Raw genomic sequence first — 20,291 nt, forward strand, 5'->3', positions numbered from 1 at the left:
CTGGGCAGGGATGGCGCCTCCAGAGCCCCCACATACAGCCCTTGCTGCTCCTGGCACACTCAGCCAGCACAACTGGAGCTCAGGCAGGGACCTGGGTGAAGGTTTTCCCAAAGCAGGAACAAGGGTGGGTGAGTCCCAGCACGACAGGCTGCAGGGAATGGCCCAGGATTGGCTCCAAGCAGCCTCTCCTGACTTGTCCCTGTCCTTTCTCCATGAACAGGTGCCCATGTGCAGCCACAGCAAATGTCCAACAGCAGCTCCATCAGCCACTTCCTCCTGCTGGCACTGGCAGACACGCGGCAGCTGCAGCTCCTGCACTTCTGCTTCTTCCTGGGCATCTCCCTGGCTGCCCTCCTGGGCAACGGCCTCATCATCAGCGCCGTAGCCTGCGGCCACCACCTGCACACGCCCATGTTCTTCTTCCTGCTCAACCTGGCCCTCAGCGACCTGGGCTCCATCTGCACCACTGTCCCCAAAGCCATGCACAATTCCCTCTGGGACACCAGGAACATCTCCTACACAGGATGTGCTGCTCAGCTCTTTTTCCTTCTGTTCTTCCTTGGAACAGAGCTTTCCCTCCTGACCATCATGTGCTACGACCGCTACGTGTCCATCTGCAAACCCCTGCACTACGGGACCCTCCTGGGCAGCAGAGCTTGTGCCCACATGGCAGCAGCTGCCTGGGCCAGTGCCTTTCTCAATGCTCTCATGCACACAGCCAATACTTTTTCCCTGCCTCTATGCCAGGGCAATGCCCTCGGCCAGTTCTTCTGTGAAATCTCACAGATCCTCAAGCTCTCCTGCTCCAAATCCTATCTCAGGGAACTTGGGCTCATTGCTGTTAGTGCCTGTTTGGTATTTGGTTGTTTTGTGTTCATTGTTTTCTCCTATGTGCAAATCTTCAGGGCTGTGCTGAGGATCCCCTCTGAGCAGGGACGGCACAAAGCCTTTTCCACCTGCCTCCCTCACCTGGCTGTGGTCTCCCTGTTTGTCAGCACTGTAATGTTTGCCTACCTGAAGCCTCCCTCCCTCTCCTACCCATCCCTGGATCTGTCAGTGTCAGTTCTGTACTCGGTGGTGCCTCCAGCCCTGAACCCCCTCATCTATGGCCTGAGGAACCAGGAGCTCAAGGCTGCAGTGTGGACACTGATGACTGGATGCTTTCAGGAACATTAAAATGCTGGCCAATTTCTGGTAGTCACTTGTTACAAAAATCATCTTTGACAGTTCTTGTTGAATTAGTTGTGGGGATTTTTTTTCCTTTGTTTTAGTTTTTTTCATATTATCCACAATAAATGTAATTTTTGTGCCATTTGTCATTTTGTGTGTGTCCGCCTTCCCTGTGTATTGTGTCAATGAGGGGCTGTTCTCTTTGTGGCTTTAAAAGAAATAAAGAATCTCCCAGCAGAGTTTTCTGCAGAGATGCTCTTTTATTGCCTTCTCTGGAGCTGCAGCAGCAATGTTTGTGTGCAGAGCTGGGGGCAGATCAGGGCTGGCACAGCAGCTCTGGTCCTGCTGGCCACACCATTCCTGATCCAGGCCAGGAGCCATTGCCCTTCTTGGCCCCTGGGCACACTGCTGGCTCATGTCCAGCCTGCTGTCCATCAGTCCCTGCAGGTCCCTTTCTGCCTGGCTGCTGTCCAGCCCCTCTGTCCCCAGCCTGTAGTGCTGCAGGGGATGTTATGGCCAAAGTGCAGGACCCAGCACTTGGACTTGTTAAACCTCACCTTGTTGGATTTGGGCCCTGGATCCAGCCTGTCCAGGACCCTGTGCAGAGCCCTCCTACCCTCCAGCAGATCAACACTCCCAGACAACTTGGTGTCATCATGGTTCCATGAGGCCACATGGAGGCAATCCTGGCATTCCGGCATTCCGGCCCAGCTTTGGGGCACTGCGGGATTTTGGGGCTTGGAGGGTGATAGGCTGAGGGGGGCTTGGGGCTGGATTTTTCTGGCACAATATTGGGATTTTGGGGGGGAATGTCTGGGGTTTTAGGGGGGAGTTTCTGGATTTTGAGGGGAAAATACCAGGATTTGAGGGGGAGGAAATTCAGGACTTCTTAGTGAGGAAATATCTGGATTTTTGTTGGGAAATTTCTGTATTTTGGGGGGCAAATTTCTGGATTTTTTGGGGGGAATTCCTGGGAGCATGAAGGAGCTTGGGGGAGGGTTTCTGGATAGTTTTTGAAGGGGGATGTCTGGATTTTTGGGAATGTTTCTGCATTTTTTGGGAATGTTGCTGGATGGGCAATGGAGATGGGCTTGGCTTTTTTTGGGGGGGAGTATTTCTGGATTTTCTGGAGGAAGGTCCTAGTTTTTTGGGAATGTTCCAAGATTCTATGGAGGATCATTTCTGTAATTCTTTGGGGAAAATTTCTGAATTTCTGGGGGAATATTTCAGGATTTTTTTTTTTTTTTTTTATGGCATTTCTGGTTTTGCGGGGAACATTCCCAGATTTCTGGAGGAATGTTCCTGGGTTTTTGGGGAACATTCCCAGGTGTCTGGGGAACATTCCCGGGTGTCTGGGGAACATTCCCGGGTGTCTGGGGAGGGTTCCCGGGTGTCTGGGGAAGGTTCCCGGGTGTTCCGGGCTCTCCTGGCCCCGTTCCCATCCCAGGTTCCCGGGGTTCCAGGAGCTGCGCTGGTGCCCGGGCGCCGCGACATCACCTCGCTGCAGTTGGACACCGAGGTGCAGGCGGGCGCCGCCCGCGAGGCCCTGCAGGGCTCCAGCATCACCCAGAGCCACCCATGGAGATCTCCTTCGCCAAAAAGTGACCCAGAACACCCCAAACCCCACCAAAATAACCCCAAACCCAAACAAAATGGGCCTGAAATACCCCTAAAAAACTGCCTCAAACCTGCCCCTAAATAACCAAAATCTGCCCCCAAATGCCCCAGATCCCTCCAAACCACCCTTTAATCTCAGAGGGATGCCCTGAAATCCCTCCAGACCACCCCAAAATTCTTCAAAGCTGCACCAGAATAGCCTAAAGCTGCCCCTAAACACCTCAAATGCCTTCAAGCTGCTCCAAAATCCCATGGAAACACCCTGCAGTCCTTCCAGACTACCTCAAAATCCCATAGAAATACCCTGAAATTCCTCAAAGCACCCCAAAAATCTGTAGAAACCCCCAAAATCCCATAGAAGAGCTCCCAAATCCCATAGACACACCCAAAATTCCCTCAATACCACCCCTAAACACCCTAAATCCCATAAAAGTGCACCCAAATCCCATAGACCTCCTGCCAAATCCCGAGAAAATACTCCAAAATCCCAGAAAACTACCCCAAAAATGGTCCTGACCCTGCTCCAAACCCCCTGCACGCCCCCACTCCCCCAGGTAAGTTCAGGTCAGCTGACCCTAAATCCTCATTTTTTATCCCAAATCCTCCTTTTTTCAACCTCAAAATCACTTTTAATCCCTAATGTCTTTTTGACCCCAAAGCCTTCTTTTCCCAACCTAAATCCTCCTTTTCCCATGACAAATTCTCCTTTTTCCTCCCTACATCCTTCGTCTGTCCCCAAATCCCTTTTCCAATGCCAAAATCTCCCTTTTCCACCCCAGTTCCCCACCTCATTCCCCTTTCCCCATCCCAAATCCCCTTTTTCCCAACCCAAATCCTTCCCTGACCACCCTCAATCCCCTTATCCCACCCAGGATCGTTCCCCATCCTGAATCCCCCAATTCCCACACATTCTCCTTTTTTTCCCAGTGTTGTACCCAGGGTCTTTCTGCAGACATTGCACCTGGAGCTGCCCCAAATAACCCCAAATAAACCTGAAACAAACCCCAAACAAACCCCACTGTGTCCCCCAAGGCTGGAGTGGATTTGGGGAGGTCATGACCCCAAACTTTGGGGACTGGGAGGATTGATCCTAAAATTTGGGGTTTAGGGGGGTTTGACACCACGGGGTTTGGGAGTTTTTGACCCCAAACTTTGGGAACTGGGGGAGTTCGACACCCCAGGGTTTGGAATTTTGGGTTTTTTTCCCAAGATTTGGGGATCAGGGGGTTTCACTCCCAAACATTGGGATCGGGGTGGTTGGACAACCCAGGTGTTTCAACCCCCAGGATTTGGGGTTTGGGGGTTTAGACCCAAAAATTTGGAAACTGGGGGGATTGACCAACTTATTTTGGGGGATTTAACCCCAAAGTGGGGGAGATCAGGGGGATTTGACACCCCAGGGTTTGGGATTGAGGAGGTTGACCCCAAAGTTTGGGAATTGAGGGGTTTGACCCCAAACTTTGGAGAGGAGGAGGGTTGGACAGCCCAGATATTTCAAACCCCAGGAGTCGGGGATTGGGGGTTTTAACCCCAAACTTTGGGGGATGGGGGTGTTTGACACATCAGGATTTGGGATTTGGGGGTATTTGACCCCAGACTTTGGGAATTGGGGGTGTTGGACACCCCAAATGTTTTGAACCCCAGGATTATGGGTCAGGAGGGTTTAACACCAACGTTTGGGATTTGGGGAGTGTTTGACAGCCCAGGATCTGGGATTTGGGGGGTTTGATCCTAAAATTTGGGGTTTGGGACAGGGGGAGGTTGACATCTCAGAGTTTGTGTTTGGGGATGTTTGACCCCCTGGGTTTGGGATCGGGTTTGAGATTGGAGGCATTCACTGGAAACAGCGGTGGGATTGGGATCGAGAACAGGAACGGGAGTGGGATCGGGAGTGTAATGGGGTTGGGAATGAGATCGGGATCGGGAAGTGGCCCGGGAACGGGAACAGAAATGGTAATGGGATTGGGATGGGGAACAGGATCAGGGAACGGGATTGGGATCGGGAAGGGGAGAGGCCCTGACTCAATAATGGAGCCCACCCCCAGGGAGCGATCCTGCCCCAGTCCCGGAATGGACCCATCCCCTCAATCCCGGACCCCTCCCCAATCCCAGCCCCTCCGCAGCCGCTGACCGGACCCTCCCTCAATCCCAGCCCGCCCCAATCCGGATCGGAGCCATTCCCGGACCGGACCCTTCAATCCCTTCTTGGGGCGGCTCCTGCCTCTTCCAGCCCATTTTTGGGGCTTCCAAGCGGCTCCGGGGACCCTCCCCATTTTGGGGTGTTGGGGTGGCCCCAAGGCCGCCCCGAGGGCCGAGGGGGGATGGAAACCCCCAAACCCGGGGGGCTCCTGGGGGTCCCCAGTTCCTCCCGGCCCCGCCCCGAAGCAGATCCTGGCCAATCAGAGCGCGCGGCGTTGATGACGATTCAGTTCCCGGGCAGAAACTCGGCGCTGGTCCCGCCTGGCGATTTTCAGCCAATCAGCGCCCGGGACGGCTCTGACTCATCAGTTGCCAGGCAGAGCCCAGCGCCTCTCGCAGCGCTAACCAATATAAAAAATTAACAATCAATCTAATATATCTTAGTAAAACAATTAATATTGCAAATATGCTAAATACAAAACCGAACACCATTATAATTTCTCATACATTTTAGCCAAACAATTAAACTTTAGTAACACCCTTAAGTACCCTAAAATATTATTTTTAAAAAATGTAATTGCAGATGGGTGGTTTTATATGGATATTGGTTTTTGGATTGTTTGGGTTAGATGATTTTTTTAAAAAGGATTTTTATAGGAATTTAAACAGCTGAGAAGGAGCCACTCTGCAAACACAACTGACTGAAAATGAATGGGACAAACATCATTAACTCTGAAAGTTTTATTCACTATCAGATACATCCCAACCACCCAGCCCCACACAATCCCAATCTCTCCACTCCAAACTGGGATCACAATTCTCCCAATCTCCTCCCAACCCCATCCCACCCGGTCAGCTGTGGAATCGAGTGAGCTTTGTGTGGGATTGAGGGTTTTTTTGAGGGGGAACAAGCAATTTGAGGTGGGATTGTGCTTTTATAGTTTAAAATCCAGTTATTTTCAGTGGTGTTGAGTGGTTTTGTGGTGACAAATTCATCCCTCTTGGCTTTTGAAATGCAAAGAGATGGAGAACACTGCCCAAAATCACCCCAGAACCCACAAATCCTCCAGAAGTTGAGTTCATGGTGTCCAGGGTGAGTGCAGCTGCCGGCGGCAGGAACAAATGAGATGTATCTTGGTTTCACAAAACTCCAAAATCCATTTCTTATCACCGAAAGACAAGGCAAAGGCAGAGCCATGGGATTTGTATAGGGTATCCCAGGGATGGAGTTTGGGTTTGGGTCAAGGGAGGAATTATTGGCAACACAAGAAGGGTGAGATCAAACTCCTGCCTCTTAGCAACAGGGGCACTCCACACAGAATGCGTCCCTAAATCCTAAATTCCCCCTCAAACTCCTGTGAAATGGTGACACTTCAGATATTTTTGATCAGTTTCTTTAATTTAACCCTGTTTTGGCTGTGTTTGAAGAATAAAGATGAATCAGAGGAAAATTAGGGCCAAACTAAAAGGAGAAGCAGCAAGGTTTGTTCCCAACATTGATCACAGGGAATGTGGGTCACCAGACCTGTGCCCAATGTGGGTCCTGCAGTGGGGGAGGGAACTGGAGCAAAGCACGAAGCTCTTCCTGCAGTTGGGGTACTCGCAGGGCTTCCCTTACTGGTGCCTCCGTTGGTGCCGGGTAAAGAATGAGCGGTCTGAGAAGCTCTTCCCACACCAGGGACACTCGTAGGGCCTCTCCCCGGTGTGGATGTGCCGGTGGGTGACAAGGTTGGAGTTGTGCTTGAATCCTTTCCCGCAGTCGGGCAGCAAAAGGGCCTCTCATTTGTATAAGCTCAATAGTGCAAGAGGAGATAGGAGCGAGTCTGAAACCCCTTCCCACACTTGGAACACTCGTAGGGTCGCTCCCCAGTGTGGATCTTCTGGTGGACAATCAGGGCACCACACTGCCTGAAGCTCTTCCCACACTCCCTACACTCATAGGGCCTTTCCCCTGTGTGGATCCTCTTGTGGCTGCTCAGGTGGGAGATCCGCCTGAAGCTCTTCCCACATTCCCCACACTCGTAGGGCCTCTCCCCAGTGTGAATCCTCTTGTGCTGGATCACGTTGGAATTTGACAAAAAGCTCTTCCCACATTCCTCACACTCATAGGACTTCTCCCCAGTGTGGATCCTCTGGTGCTGGATCAGGTTGGAGTTTGACCTGAAGCTCTTCCCACACTCCGAGCACTTATGGGGCTTCTCCTCATCATGAAGCTGCTCAGGGACCACCAGCCCTGAGCTCTGGCTGAAGCTCTGCCCACCTTCCTGGACCAGAGTGCATCTTTCCTCCTCAGATCCCCTCGATCTGCGTTTGCAGCCCCTCCTCATGCAGCTCCCATTGGGTTCCTGCACCATGGAGCCACTCAAAACAGCCTCTTCCACAAGGTTCTGCCATGGGGATTTGTCCTCTCTGCTCTCCACCCTCAGCACCTTATCTGCGGGAGGAAGGACAAGGAGAGGATGGGATCTGCCTCCGTGCCACAGGGAAGGGCAAGGAGATCCCCCCAGGGCATCCCCAGCAGGAGGGCACCGGCAGCGGGGCTGTCCTGCAGCTGGGGGCTGTGCTGGGCTGGAAGATGGAGCAGGAGAGAGGGGGAAAGGGGCACTGACTTCCTCCTCACCTGCCTCAGTGTCCCAGGGCTCCTTACTCTTCCTCGCAGCCTGCTCCTCCATCTGGAAAATATTTGGAGATGGGAAATCCTGTTCTGAAAGGAAAACAAGGGATGAGCACATTGAGTTTTGTACTCCTTTCAAAGCAAACCTGGGAGAGCGTCGAAGCCAGAATGACAATGTAATTAGAAAATTAAGATCAAGGCAATGATACAGAAACACTGGCTTAATCTCACAGAGTCAGGATATAACCTTACACCCCGTTGCTCAGGGTGGTGGTAGCAGTCTGATGAAATGGTGGCTGCAGTCCAGCTGGAGTGATGAACGTGATTCTGTCAAAGCAGTGATCCTGTAGAAGGGTCTGGTCTTCCTCTGAAAGTTCAGTGGTGGTTATGGAGCTCTTGTCCTCTGGGAATGCAGTAGGCAAGGTGGTCGTGGTGTTGCAAATGGTGAGATTATATCCAGGCAGGAATGCTTGGTTCCTCCCCTGGGCGGAGTATCCCACAATAGGATGATGTAATTTTATCAGTGCTGCAGTGACACTTAATGGCCCATTAACAGAAGATGGCCCCTGGAGAGCTTTATCAGGGCTGAGCCATGGAAGAGATAAAGAACACTGCCCCACCTGTTGATAACAGTTTATGGAGATGGTGACTGAAAACACTTTTGGTTACATCTGACATTGTAACCTAAAACAGTGAGGCAATCCCTGCTCGGGGTGGGGGGTGAACACCACCCCCCTTACCCAAACTGGCTCAAGTGTAAAACCCCCACCCTGGGAAGGCCACACACACAGGGGACAATGTCACACTTGCCCTGCCCCAGTGGAGATCTCTGTCCCTGTCACTCCCTTGCTCTCCCCCCTTTTCTCCTTCTTTCCATCTCTCTCGCCCTCACATTTACAGTTCAATAAAATCCACTTTGGATTTGGTCTTGTTAGCACCTTAATTGGGGCAGGGGCATCTCTCTAACAATTTTATTAACCAGATTGCAACATTATTTTGGCACAGGGAGTTGAGGGCACTGTTTACTGACCCCAGGTGATTTTGACAACCGTCTGGTTCCCTCCTCTGAGGAGCTCGTGGCTCTTTCTTGAGGAACTCTTGAAAACTTGGATGCAGCTTCCTCTGAGCAACGTTTGGGAGAACTTACAAGGAAAATGGCTGTTGTGGGTGGCCATTGTAAAGAAAATATTTTTTTGTCCTTCCCTGAAAAGTTTGTTGAAATCACTGGAAGAAAGGGAATAAATGATACCGGTGAGACTGACAAGGATCATTCACTCCAAGGTGAGGAACGCAAAGGTATTTAAATCCTACAAGAAGCCCGGCTCAAGTAGCTAAATTCCCAAATAACTTCTGAATTCACAGGCTTGGGGCTTTGACAAATATGAGAATCATTATTTTCTTCGTCCCTGTCACCTTTGTGACAGCTACACAGACCTTTCCCTTCCTTTTAATAATCTCTATTGGGACAAATTTCCATGTTTCTTTTTTTGGGACCTGCCAGCATGTGACTTGTGCTGGAACTGATGAAATTTGGAATTGCCACAGAATTGCTTCTGTTGTTGGTTTATTAATGTTTGGGATTTGCTTGCATTTCCATCACAAGTGACTTCTGGGAAGAGCAAATCTTCCTCAAGGCATTTTATGGAGGGTTAAATTTGATTTCTGCTGAGTTTGTTTTGTCCGGTGCCCAGAGGTTGCTCAAGGGGTCTCTGGTTTTGGTTTGGCCCTAATTTTCTTCTGATTTGTCTTTATCACTTAAAAACACCTGAAAAATGACTAAAAAGAGTATTGACCAGAGATGTCAAAAGTCCCACCATTTTAGAGGTATTTGAGGTGGAATTTACTGTTTGGGAACATATTCTGGAGGATCTGTTGGTTCTTGGGGGATATCTGGTAGTATTCTCCATATCTTTATCTTCCAAAATCCAAGGTGGATTGCTCTTTCACCTCAAAATTATTCAATCCTACCTCAAAACCCCTCAGTCTTACCCCAAAATGACTCAATCCCACCTCAAAATGGCTGGTTTCCACCTCAGCCCTGTGCCAAAATTACTCAATTCCTCAGCCTCCGGGGTGAGATGGGATTTGAAGGAGATCGGGAGAAGTGAGATCCAAATTTGAGGTTGTGGGGTCAGGATTGTGTGGGGCTGGGTGGGTGTGATTTATTTTGATAATAAATAAAACTATCAGAATTATTGATTTCTGTCCCATTCATTTTTTGTCAGTTCTGATTTGCTTTTCAGAGTGCTGCCTTCTCAGCTGATTTTGTTGTGTCCTCCTGTCCCTGACTGAAAAGCAAAATGTCTTCTATTTACCATCTGTATGGCAATTGTCCTGTGTTAAGTGGGCAGTTTTTCCTTATCTCTTTCACAATCAATCCTCCCTCAGGGGAGACATCTGCTGATAATGGGCTATTGAATGTCACTGCATGACTGATAAGAACTGTAACATCCCATTGTGAGATGTGCCACCCAGGGGGAGGAGCCAAGCATTCCTACCTGCATCTAGTCTTGAGATTCTGGCCCACCAACACAGCTTTTTCTGGGCTGGATTTTCCCAGAGGAACAGCTGCCTCTTCCTCTTCAGAGGAAGACTCCCATTCCTACAGGATCACTTCTCCAACAGAACCACACCTGACACTCCTGGAGGACTGCACCCACAGTTCCAATTGGACTGCGGCCAACACCCTGTCCAACAGTGTCACATTGTATTCTGACTCTGTCAGTGTTTACTTTACTGCATTGTTTATTTTATCTTTTAATTTTCTTCCCTAATAAAAAACTGTTATTTCTGCTTCCATATTTTTACTTGACAGGCCCCCTTAATTTCAAATTTATAACAATTCTGAAAGAGTCTACATTTTAAAATATCAGGGGCGGCTCCTGCCTTCCTTAGAAAACACCTGTCTTTCCAAACTAAAACATCTCCTTTCTCTCCTGCCTTCCTTTGCCTGCTCTGTTTCTCTCTCAGTGTCTCCTTTGACCCAGGGCAGCTCCCACCAAAGACCCTGCCCAATCCATGAGCTATGACAACCATGGGTGAAGTTATGAAGGCTGGCAGTGAAATATCACTGTAGGATCTTGCTCCACTCGGCTTTTGGCTCTTTCATAAGAGCTTTTCCTTCAAGGGCAGGCACATATTTTCCTGGCTGGGAACTGGAATTCCAGGCCCTGGGAGTGTGTGCCATGGATCCCAGAGGGGCATGCTCCTGCCGTGCCTCCCAAGGAGCTGTGCAGGGCAGGGGACAAGGTGCAGCAGCTGTGTTGGTTCTGCGGTGCCGCAACAGCCCCTGGTTCCAGGAGTTTCCACACTACCAACAGCAGTTCCTGGGTTCCATGATGCCCTGCTGTGTCCCCATGGATATTTGGTGTCATGAAGTTCTTCAGTGTCACAATGGCCACCTCACCCCATGAGCTTCTGCAGTGTCCTTGGATGGGCAGTGTCACCAGGGACCATTGGCTCCATGCAGCCCTGCTGGGTCACCATGGACTCCTTGGTTCCATGAGGTTCTGGGGGTGTCTCCATGCTCTCCTTGGATCCACAGTGTCACAATGGACCACTGGATCCACGTGGCCCTGCTGTGTCACCATGGCCCCTTGGTTCCATGGGACCCCAGGGTCACAATTGACTCCTTGCTTCCACGTCACCCACTCAGTGCCAAAATGGCCCCTTCATTCCATGGGGAACACAAAAGATTTATAGAAACATTGAGCAAATCCGGCTTAACACAGCTGGGAACATCTGTGTGCATTCCAAAGAGAGGTTAAAGGTGAGGTTGGCAGCAGCAGCTTCCATCTGCAACAGAGATCCAGGGAAAGGACAGGGACAGAGAATTCAGCTGGGAGACTCAGAGAATTCTGCTTCCAGAGATCATTTCTGGCCACACTGTCCCTTGTAGAAAGGTGACACCATTCCAGGCAGCCTGTACTGAGCAGGTGGTTCTTGAGTTGGGTTTGTTGTTTAGGAAACCTGCTTAGGATTTCCAGTCTTTCTTTCCCAAGAGGAAAACTTCTCCAGGGCCTGTGTGCAGGCAGAGCCCTGAGGAGAGCTGGTGAGACACCGTGCAATGGGCTGGGACATGGAGCTGCAGAGCTCAGGGACAAGGTTCTGCTGCAGGGCACAGGGATGTCAGTGCCAGGTGGGCAATGTCAGACATGGTGAGGCTGGGGGTGAGGAGCAGCTTGTCCAAACAGGTCAGCCCTCAAGGGGCTCATTCTTCTACATGCCCAGACCTCCTCAGGAGAACTTCAGTGTCAGGATCATCTGGGGAATGCTTCTATCCGCTCTTCTCCAAACTGGAAATAAAAAAAACCCCACTAATTTGATTGAAGAATAAAAGGTCATGACGTGCACTTGGAAATCTTCCTCCCTAACAGAACTGCAAACTGACTCCAATCAGCTGCACAAGCACTGGAGACTTGCAGACAATTGAATGAAGACAAACCGTCCCTGAGGGCTTTCTGTATTTTGATGATACCCACCGTGGTTTTGGGACTGAGTCCAGGACCCTGAGACACCGAGAGAAGGCTGAAGAAGCTGCTGAAGGAGCCAGGAGCAAAACTCCAAGTCTCTTGGAGCATCACTGGGCCTCACTGAGGGCAGGGACTGCCAAAGGCTCCCAGGTGAGAGCAGATCCTTGAGGCCAGGATTGCAGGGAGCCCAAGGCTCAGAGCAGGGAACTGCAATGCTGAGCAAGGCCTGGGCTGGCTGGGGGAAGCAGAAAGGCCAAGCCCTGAGCCCAGGCAGGCACAGCAGGGCCTGTCCCTCACGGGTGGCTCGGGGCTGTTTGTGGGGCAGGGGGATGTGAGGGGCAGCAAGGACAAATGTCACAAACCTGTGTGACCCTGCAGATCCTCATGGAACCAAGGGGCCGGTGTGACACTGTGGGAAGTTGTGGAACCAAGGGGATCATTGTGACACTGTTGGGGCCCATGGATCAAAGGGGCCAGTATGACACTGTGGGGCCTCAGGGACACAAGAGGCCATTGTGAGCCTGCAGGGCTGTAACGCCCCAGAACACTGAAATGCTGGGGATCACCAAAGGTTCTTTTACTTGAGTTTGGTGCACAGGAGAAACACCAACCAGATATTCTCACCATAGCCAGATGCAAAGAATATTCTTGGTAGGAAGGGACCCACGAGGATCATCAAGTCCAGGTCTTAAGCGAATTGCCCACACAGGGATTGAACCCACAGCCCCAGTGATACCAGCACCATGCTCCAACCAACAGAGCTAAGAGGCCAAAATGACACAAAATTTTTCTGGCAAAATATAGACAATCAAGGGACTTCAGCAAAGGGTTTAATACAACATCCACTTCAATGTAAAACTCTTATCATAGCATTAACTTCATTAACTTAGTCGATTTAACCTAAAAACCTTTAATCCTTAATACGCTAAGTTACCCAAAATAGTTCCAAGTAAGTAGGATTAGAAAAAGGAGAAATAGAGAACATCAGAAAGACAGAAGATCTATAGAAAGACGCACAGAGGCACAAAATGCTCGGATTCCAGCGTTGCTAACAGAGGAACCCCAGGAGAAGGCAGGATCCAGACCATGGGCTGGCCTCGTGCTCCGGCTTTTAACCCCCTGGGCCTCCATGGGCCCGCCCCTGGGGTGGGACTGCCAGGTGATTGACCAATCAGAGTCAGGGTAGGCACCAGCTGCTGGTGTGTGATTGGTTGACAGCTCAGCCAATCAGCACTGCCCCTGCTGTGTGATTGACAGCTCTGCCAGTCCAGGCTGGGGGCGGGGCTCTGTCCCACCACAAACCAAGGCCGGACCCGCCCCCGGCCCCACACGGGCATTCCGAGCATCCCAAGGTGTCTCGGGACATGGATCTCATCCAGCCTCTGACAGTGACCACAGGGACACTGCAGAACCTCATGGAAACAAGGGGCCATGGTGACACTGTGCTGCCTCATGGAATCAAGGAGACCATTGTGAACTCAGAGACCCCAAAAGAACCAAGGGTCCATGGTGACCTTGTTGTCCTGGTTTGTGAGATAAGCTTGTATTCTATTTGCCATCTGTTGGAGGTTGGGCAGGTTTGTTATCTCTTCAAGAACAATGGTTTGCTCCGAAGAGGTAATGGTTTGTTAATGGGCCATTGACTGACTCACTGCAGGGCTGGAAACGTTACACCATCCCATTGTGAGATGCTCCACCCAGAGGGGGAAACCAAGCACTCTTTTATTGTATAAAGGGGTACCTTTTGGGGAGACAGAGCAGCTCTCTCTTTGCGGGATTTCCAGAGAAGCAGCTCCTTCAGCGGGACTCCCAGAGAAGCGGCCGGAGTGCGGTGAGGTGGCGGCGGCGGAGCTCAGAGGTGGCCCCGGCGCAGAGCCCAACTGGCCAACTGCCACCAGATCTTCAGAGAAAACTATACCCTTCTAAAGATCACCACTTCAGCTGCAATTCATCAGCCACTGCAAGAGGAGCAGCTATCATTTCAACCGGACTGCTACCAACACCCCGAATCCTCAGGTTTTGGACTTTATCACTAGCTTTGTTTGTACCAATTGCATTTGCCTTTTTAAATTGTTATCTAGTTTTCTCCTAGTAAAGAATTGTTACTCCCAGTCCCATATCTTTGCCTGAGAGCCTTTTAATTTAAAGATCCTGGTAATTTGGAGGGAGGGGGTTTACCTTCTCCATTGCACAGAAGGCTTTTGCCCTCCTTCACAGACTCCTGTCTTGTCAAACCAAGACAGATTTTGGCGCATCAACGTGGGGCTTGAGGGCATTGAGAGGGAAAAAGGATTAACAGTTCTTAAGTAATTTGGTTTTTTGTTGTGTGTAGAAACATCTTAAGCATCACCATGTGGTCTAGTTTACCTTGGTTTGGGTGGCATGTGATCGTAGCTATACTTTTCCCATTTGCAGACCCTTATCTAAAAATGGGTCCTATAACTAAGGCTACGGTGTCTGTTATCAAGTTTGGCTTCTGGGTTAATTGAGTGAGGAATTCATGGATCTTTAATTTCCTCTGGAAGGCAGGTACATGGATTCATAGCTACCACACACTAACTGTATGTTTTTGGGGTTACTTTAATAACGGTACCTACTGCGAGGAAATAGCACCTGGGCAAACTTTCTCTCAACCTTTTAACCATCTTTTTGGGTCTGCTCCACCAGTTCTCAAAGGGTTAAGATCCTCTCTAAGTGCTAATGATATACAATGGGTGGTGTTGCTGATAGGCCTGTTATATTTAGCACTCAGAGATAAGGGAAGATTAACCTGGATAACTACCCTCACACCTACACCAGAGGCTAGGTATGCTCCTGCAGAACCTGACACTGCCCCAGAGACTCGAGATGCTGCTGCTCCAGAGCCTGACCTTGCCCCACAGCCCACCTCAGAAATGAACCACCCAGATTGGGTGAGGGTTCTGGTTAAGGAGATACGAGAGATGCTGAAGGAGTGCGTTTCCCCAGCTGGTGAGAAACCGGCCCTTTGCCTTGAGGAGGGACAGTCTAATAGTACAGCTGTGGAACCCACAAATGTTACAACTGTCCAGGTTCCAGCTAAACCACAAAGGCAGTCACGGTCAGCAGCAGTGGCCCCGGTAGAAACAAGGAAGTCTAAGATGAAAGCAAAGCACCCTGCAGATAGGGACAGGAATGGAGGAACCTCACAACCCACAGGGGAGCCAGAGATTGCTATCATCACGGAGTCCCTGACGTACGAAAGTCTTCGTAATCTGCACAAAGACATTGTGAGACGAGGGTGTGAGGCTTATGCTACCTGGTTACTCCGGGTTTGGGATCTTATGGGTACAGGCGTGCAGCTGGATGGTGGTGAGGCAAGGAACTTGGGACCCTTGACCCAGGACTCGGGTATAAATCAGATTTTTGTAAAGGAACCAGGGTCCCTTCCTCTCTGGGAGCGGCTCTTAATGAGTGTCAGGGAGAGGTTTGTCCACAGAGAGAGAATGCAGAAGCACCATCATAGAATGCGCTGGAAGACCCTCGAGGAAGGGATCCAACAGCTGAGGGAAGTGGCAGTATTGGAGGTACTCTTTGGGAGGGATGGACGACACAATAATGACCCCGACAAGGTCAGGTGTACGGGACAAATGCTGTGGAGTCTGGCAAATCTTGGGCCATCTCAATACACCACCTTCATTGCAACAATCAATGCTGACGCCCACCGGGAGACAGTGGGTTCTGTTGCCAACAAACTTAGGATAATGGCCCAATGCAGGCTCATATCTCAGCTGTGATTAAGGAGTTTAAAGAGGAGATGAGGGAGGAGATGAGGAAGGTTAATACAGCACCCGTGAGAGTCACAGGCCCCAGAATCAGCGCCCAACAATCCCCAGCTAGAGAGAGAGGGTACACCCCAAGGGCTAATCTGTGGTTCTTCCTGCGTGACCATGGGGAAGACATGGGAAGGTGGGATGGGAAACCCACTTCTGTCCTGGCAGCACGGGTCCGTCAACTTAAGGAGGGAAACTAACCGGGGGAATTCCACCAAAGTGAAGGTAGCCTCAACCTCCCGTGACCAAGCTTGTGGCTACGATCTGTCAGACCCCCTTTGAAGGGACCTCTAGTATGTATGCCCAGGAAAGGAATAATAACCAGTGTTAGAGGGGCCCTGTCTCTAGCCAGGGAGAGGCACGGGAAAACCGGATCTTCTGGACAGTGTGGATCCGATGGCCTGGCACATCAGAGCCACAGAAATATGATGCTTTAGTTGATACTGGTGCACAGTGTACTCTGATACCATCGGGACATGTGGGGGCAGAGCCTGTTTCCATTGCTGGTGTGACAGGGGGATCACAACAATTGACTCTGGTGGAAGCCGAGGTGAGCCTGACTGGGAAGGAGTGGAAGAAACATCCTATAGTGACTGGCCCAGATGCTCCGTGTATCCTAGACATAGACTTCCTCCGGAACGGCTATTACAAAGACCCAAAGGGACTCAGGTGGGCTTTTGGAATAGCCGCTGTAGAGGCAGAAGACATTAAGCAATTGAACACCTTGCCTGGACTGTCAGAAAACCCCTCTGCAGTAGGACTCCTAAAGGTGGAAGAACAACGCGTGCCAATTGCGACCTCGACAGTGCACCGCCGGCAGTATCAGACGGATTGAGATGCCGTGATCCCCATCCACAAAATGATTCAGGAGCTGGAGAGCCAAGGGGTGGTCAGCAAAACCCACTCACCCTTCAACAGCCCCATCTGGCCTGTGCGCAAATCTGACAAAGAATGGAGATTGACTGTGGACTATCGTGGCTTAAATGAATTGACTCCACCGCTGAGCGCTGCTGTACCGGATATGCTGGAACTCCAGTACGAGCTGGAGTCCAAGGCAGCAAAGTGGTATGCCACCATTGATATTGCTAATGTGTTTTTCTCCATTCCTCTGGCAGCAGAATGCAGGCCTCAGTTTGCTTTCACCTGGCGGGGCGTGCAGTACACCTGGAACTGACTGCCCCAGGGGTGGAAACACAGCCCCACCATCTGCCATGGACTGATCCAGGCTGCACTGGAAAAGGGAGAAGCTCCAGAACACCTGCAGTACATCAATGGCATCATTGTGTGGGGGAGCACGGCAATGGAAGTGTTTGAGAAAGGAGAGAGGATCATCCAGATTCTGCTGGAAGCTTCGCCATCAAGATGAGCAAAGTCAAGGGTCCTGCCTGAGAGATCTAGTTCCTGGGGTAAAGTAGCAAGATGGACAGAGTCAGATTCCAACTGAGGTCATCAATAAGATCACCGTGATGTCTCTACCCACCACCAAGAAGAAACACAAGCTTTCCTAGGTGCCATAGGTTTTTGGAGAATGAACATTCTCAAGTATGGCCATATTTTGAGCCCTCCCTACCTGGTCGCCCGCAAAAAAAAACAATTTCCACTGGGGCCCTGAGCAGCAAACAAGCTTTCACCCAGATCAAGCAGGAGATCGCTCATGCTGTAGCCCTTGGCCCAGTTAGGACAGGACCAGATTTCAGAAGTGTCTTCAAAGTAGATAGACTATATTGAAAACAATGCAGAGATAATTGTTTTGTCCTTTTAACTTTTCTTTTCTTACTTATATCTTGATATCAGCAATATCCAATTAATATTGACCCCCAGCACCTTGTTATGCAATCTGAATACATATGAAAATCATGATCCTTCATGGCTGACAATCAATAACACTTTGTCCCTATGCTCCCCCCACTGTGGGAACCCCAGCCTTGTTTTGGGGCCACATGTGATGGTGAAATTCCTCCTCCAACCCGTGCTTCCAAAGAAAAACTCCGCAGGCTTAGCTGTTCGGTCTCAAGGCAGTTTATTGCTAGTTATCTAACAGATTATGTTCTTGGACTGCAGCTATTTGATCAGTGGCCTGGGTAGAGGCACACACACACCCTGACATCCTCTCTATCTGCTGTCTTCTTCGTCTCTCTCCCCGCCCAGGGTTGCTGCTATCTTTTATAAGATATATTACGTATAACATGTTTACAATTATTCCCCAATACCTACTACCTACGTTGCCAAGTGTTTTTCTACTCTAAACCAATCTGTGAGTGCCAACATCACCAAGAACATGGAGGCAAGGAAGAAGAAGGAAGAAGGATGGGTTCAGCCCACTTTCCTCCATCTTAGAACTTCTGACCCCCATGTACAAAGTGAAAAACCCCCCTGTACATGTGTTAAAACCCCCCTGTACAGTACTAAAAAAATTTCCCCTCTACTTCGTAACTACTTATACTATACTATCTAACCTTTTGTGATTGCTTGTTCCACCTCCAAAGTTGGTAATTCATTCCATGGCTCAAACTCAAAATCACAGTTGTTTTTCAGCTGTCTGCCAGGGTCTAGAATGCTTCTGACCAAGGTCTGGAACCTCTAAAAATGTCTGAGAGACATTTTGAGTTCCCACATCTCCCCTCCCTGTTTGAACCAGAAACACTTGCTTTGCCATGTTGTTCAAGGCTCTTTGAATGCACATGAAAATGCATGGCAGAACAAGTAGAACTAGAAACGCTATAAGAATATATAACACTATTTTAAAAAGTTTTTCCACAATGGTGAAAGATTAAAAAAGCCAATGAAATCATTTCACCAGAATCTTGTAAGTTTCTTTTTTCTCAATTTGCTGATACTACTTTGCATTTGTTTCATATTTTCATGAATAGATCTTGAATGATCAAGCAAGTTCATGCAGCATGTCCCCTCAAATTTTTCACATCTGTGCCCGTGTGACAGCAGCAAATAGCCAACTGCCGCCTCGTTCTGAAGCACCGCTTGTCTTGCACTGCTGATATCTGTTAACATGTCACTCAGTGCAGATGAAATGGCACGATTATGTTTACTCAATCCAGCATGCTATGTGGTCCAATTGTGTCAAGGTCACCCCCAACGCTGTTTTTGGGGTGAGAAAATTGCAACTGCAATTCTCCGAGCCTTGTCCCAAATACAGACATCATTATCACAATTTGGCTATATTGTTCAAAGGACCTTTTCTCTTTCCTGTGTGTCTGCTCCTTTAAGGTTCTCAAAACAGGTGTTATCAATGAGAGCTCCTCAATGCTGCATGGACTGCTTTTGACTTTTGCAGGGATAGCAGGCCAAATTCTGTCCCCGCAAATGAAAAAACATTCCCTTCGGTAAAGTGGCTGGGAGTTGAAGGGATAGTTTGCTCATCGCTTTGGTGTGATTGCACCAGGCATTTCTATAAAAGAACTGATTTGGAATGATATCTACTATCTGATTATCTATCTTTGCCACTCTCAATGGATTGAATTCGGTACCAATTCCCATTTTTGTCGATCCAAAAATTTCCAACTCTGGAGGTTCAAAGTGAGCCACAGGAAGGAACTGTGTCCAGACACGCCATCCCTCCATAGGATCCGAAAAGGACTTCAGAACCTTTTTGGAAGGGTGTCCCCTGGAATTGGACATTCCTTCACTGGCACACCTACCAAACATGTCAAAAATTGTTTCCCCAGTTCTGAATGGGTCAGGCAAATGCTGTCCAGACCCGCTGCCTTTGCCAAAGTCTCCCACACCTTTTCCCTTGGTTGTCTCATGGGAAAGCCTGTCCCATTGCCCAAGGCAACAAGCAAAGGAATGAAGCACATGAACACTATCTGTCTGAACCCCATGTCCATGTCCCCAACCTCTGTGAGAAACCCCGCAATGCAGCAACATCCAAACAACACTTGATTCCCCAGAAAAACTCCAAGTCTCTGAATTCCCAATCGTTGTCTGACGAGACGTCTGCAGCGTTGCTGTCCATCTTTGTCTGCGTGCTTGCTTCTCTGCTTCTCTGGTCCATGTTCACTGGCATCTGTACCCGATGAGGTTTCACGTGCCTTGCCGACACCCACTTCGATCCTCGTTCTATAGAAATACAAACAAAACCCTTGCCCCAAGTTATTAATGTAAATGAACTTTCAATTTGTCCTGACTCTGGGTTTTTGATCAAAACTGAAGAATTTTCCCTTAGCACTGCTCGTGTACTGTTTGTAAAATGTCTGACAATTCACATACAAAATTTTGTTCAACTGCATGTGAGATGTTGCTCCTGAAAATGTGTGAACTGAAACATAAATGTGAAAACATATCAACTGAAACACAAATGTTTTCAAGCTTCTCAAAAATGCATATCTTGTGACATCAGTTTGCTACAGCTGAAGACTTTTTTCAAACCTCTCAAATTGGTCACTCCTGTAAATACAGGACGCTGTACAAACTGACACTCTGACAAGCGTTGATGATTTCCTTTGCCTGACCTTTAGAAAGCGAAAGGAT

The 20,291-nt window shown here is 49.4% G+C and overlaps 1 protein-coding gene and 1 pseudogene across 2 annotated transcripts in view; both read right to left on the bottom strand.

Moving 5' to 3' along the window:
* Nucleotides 1-20,291, bottom strand: part of LOC146764162 (uncharacterized) — a 233,780-nt pseudogene that overhangs the window by 99,677 nt on the left and 113,812 nt on the right. The gene's annotated exons all lie outside the window — the stretch shown is intronic.
* LOC110468045 (uncharacterized) lies at nucleotides 5,033-8,121 on the bottom strand. Its single transcript, XM_085565572.1, has one exon. The coding sequence runs from the start codon at nucleotides 7,656-7,658 to the stop codon at nucleotides 6,720-6,722; it is 939 nt and encodes a 312-aa protein (XP_085421698.1). The 5' UTR covers nucleotides 7,659-8,121; the 3' UTR covers nucleotides 5,033-6,719.

The sequence above is a fragment of the Lonchura striata genome, chromosome 36, assembly GCF_050655825.1.
Source record: "Lonchura striata isolate lonStrDom1 chromosome 36, ASM5065582v1, whole genome shotgun sequence".
NCBI lineage: Eukaryota > Metazoa > Chordata > Aves > Passeriformes > Estrildidae > Lonchura > Lonchura striata.

What these genes read in the sequence shown, in the direction of transcription:
- LOC110468045 (XM_085565572.1), bottom strand. Translation starts at nt 7,658, where the DNA reads ATGTGCTCATCCCTTGTTTTCCTTTCAGAACAGGATTTCCCATCTCCA.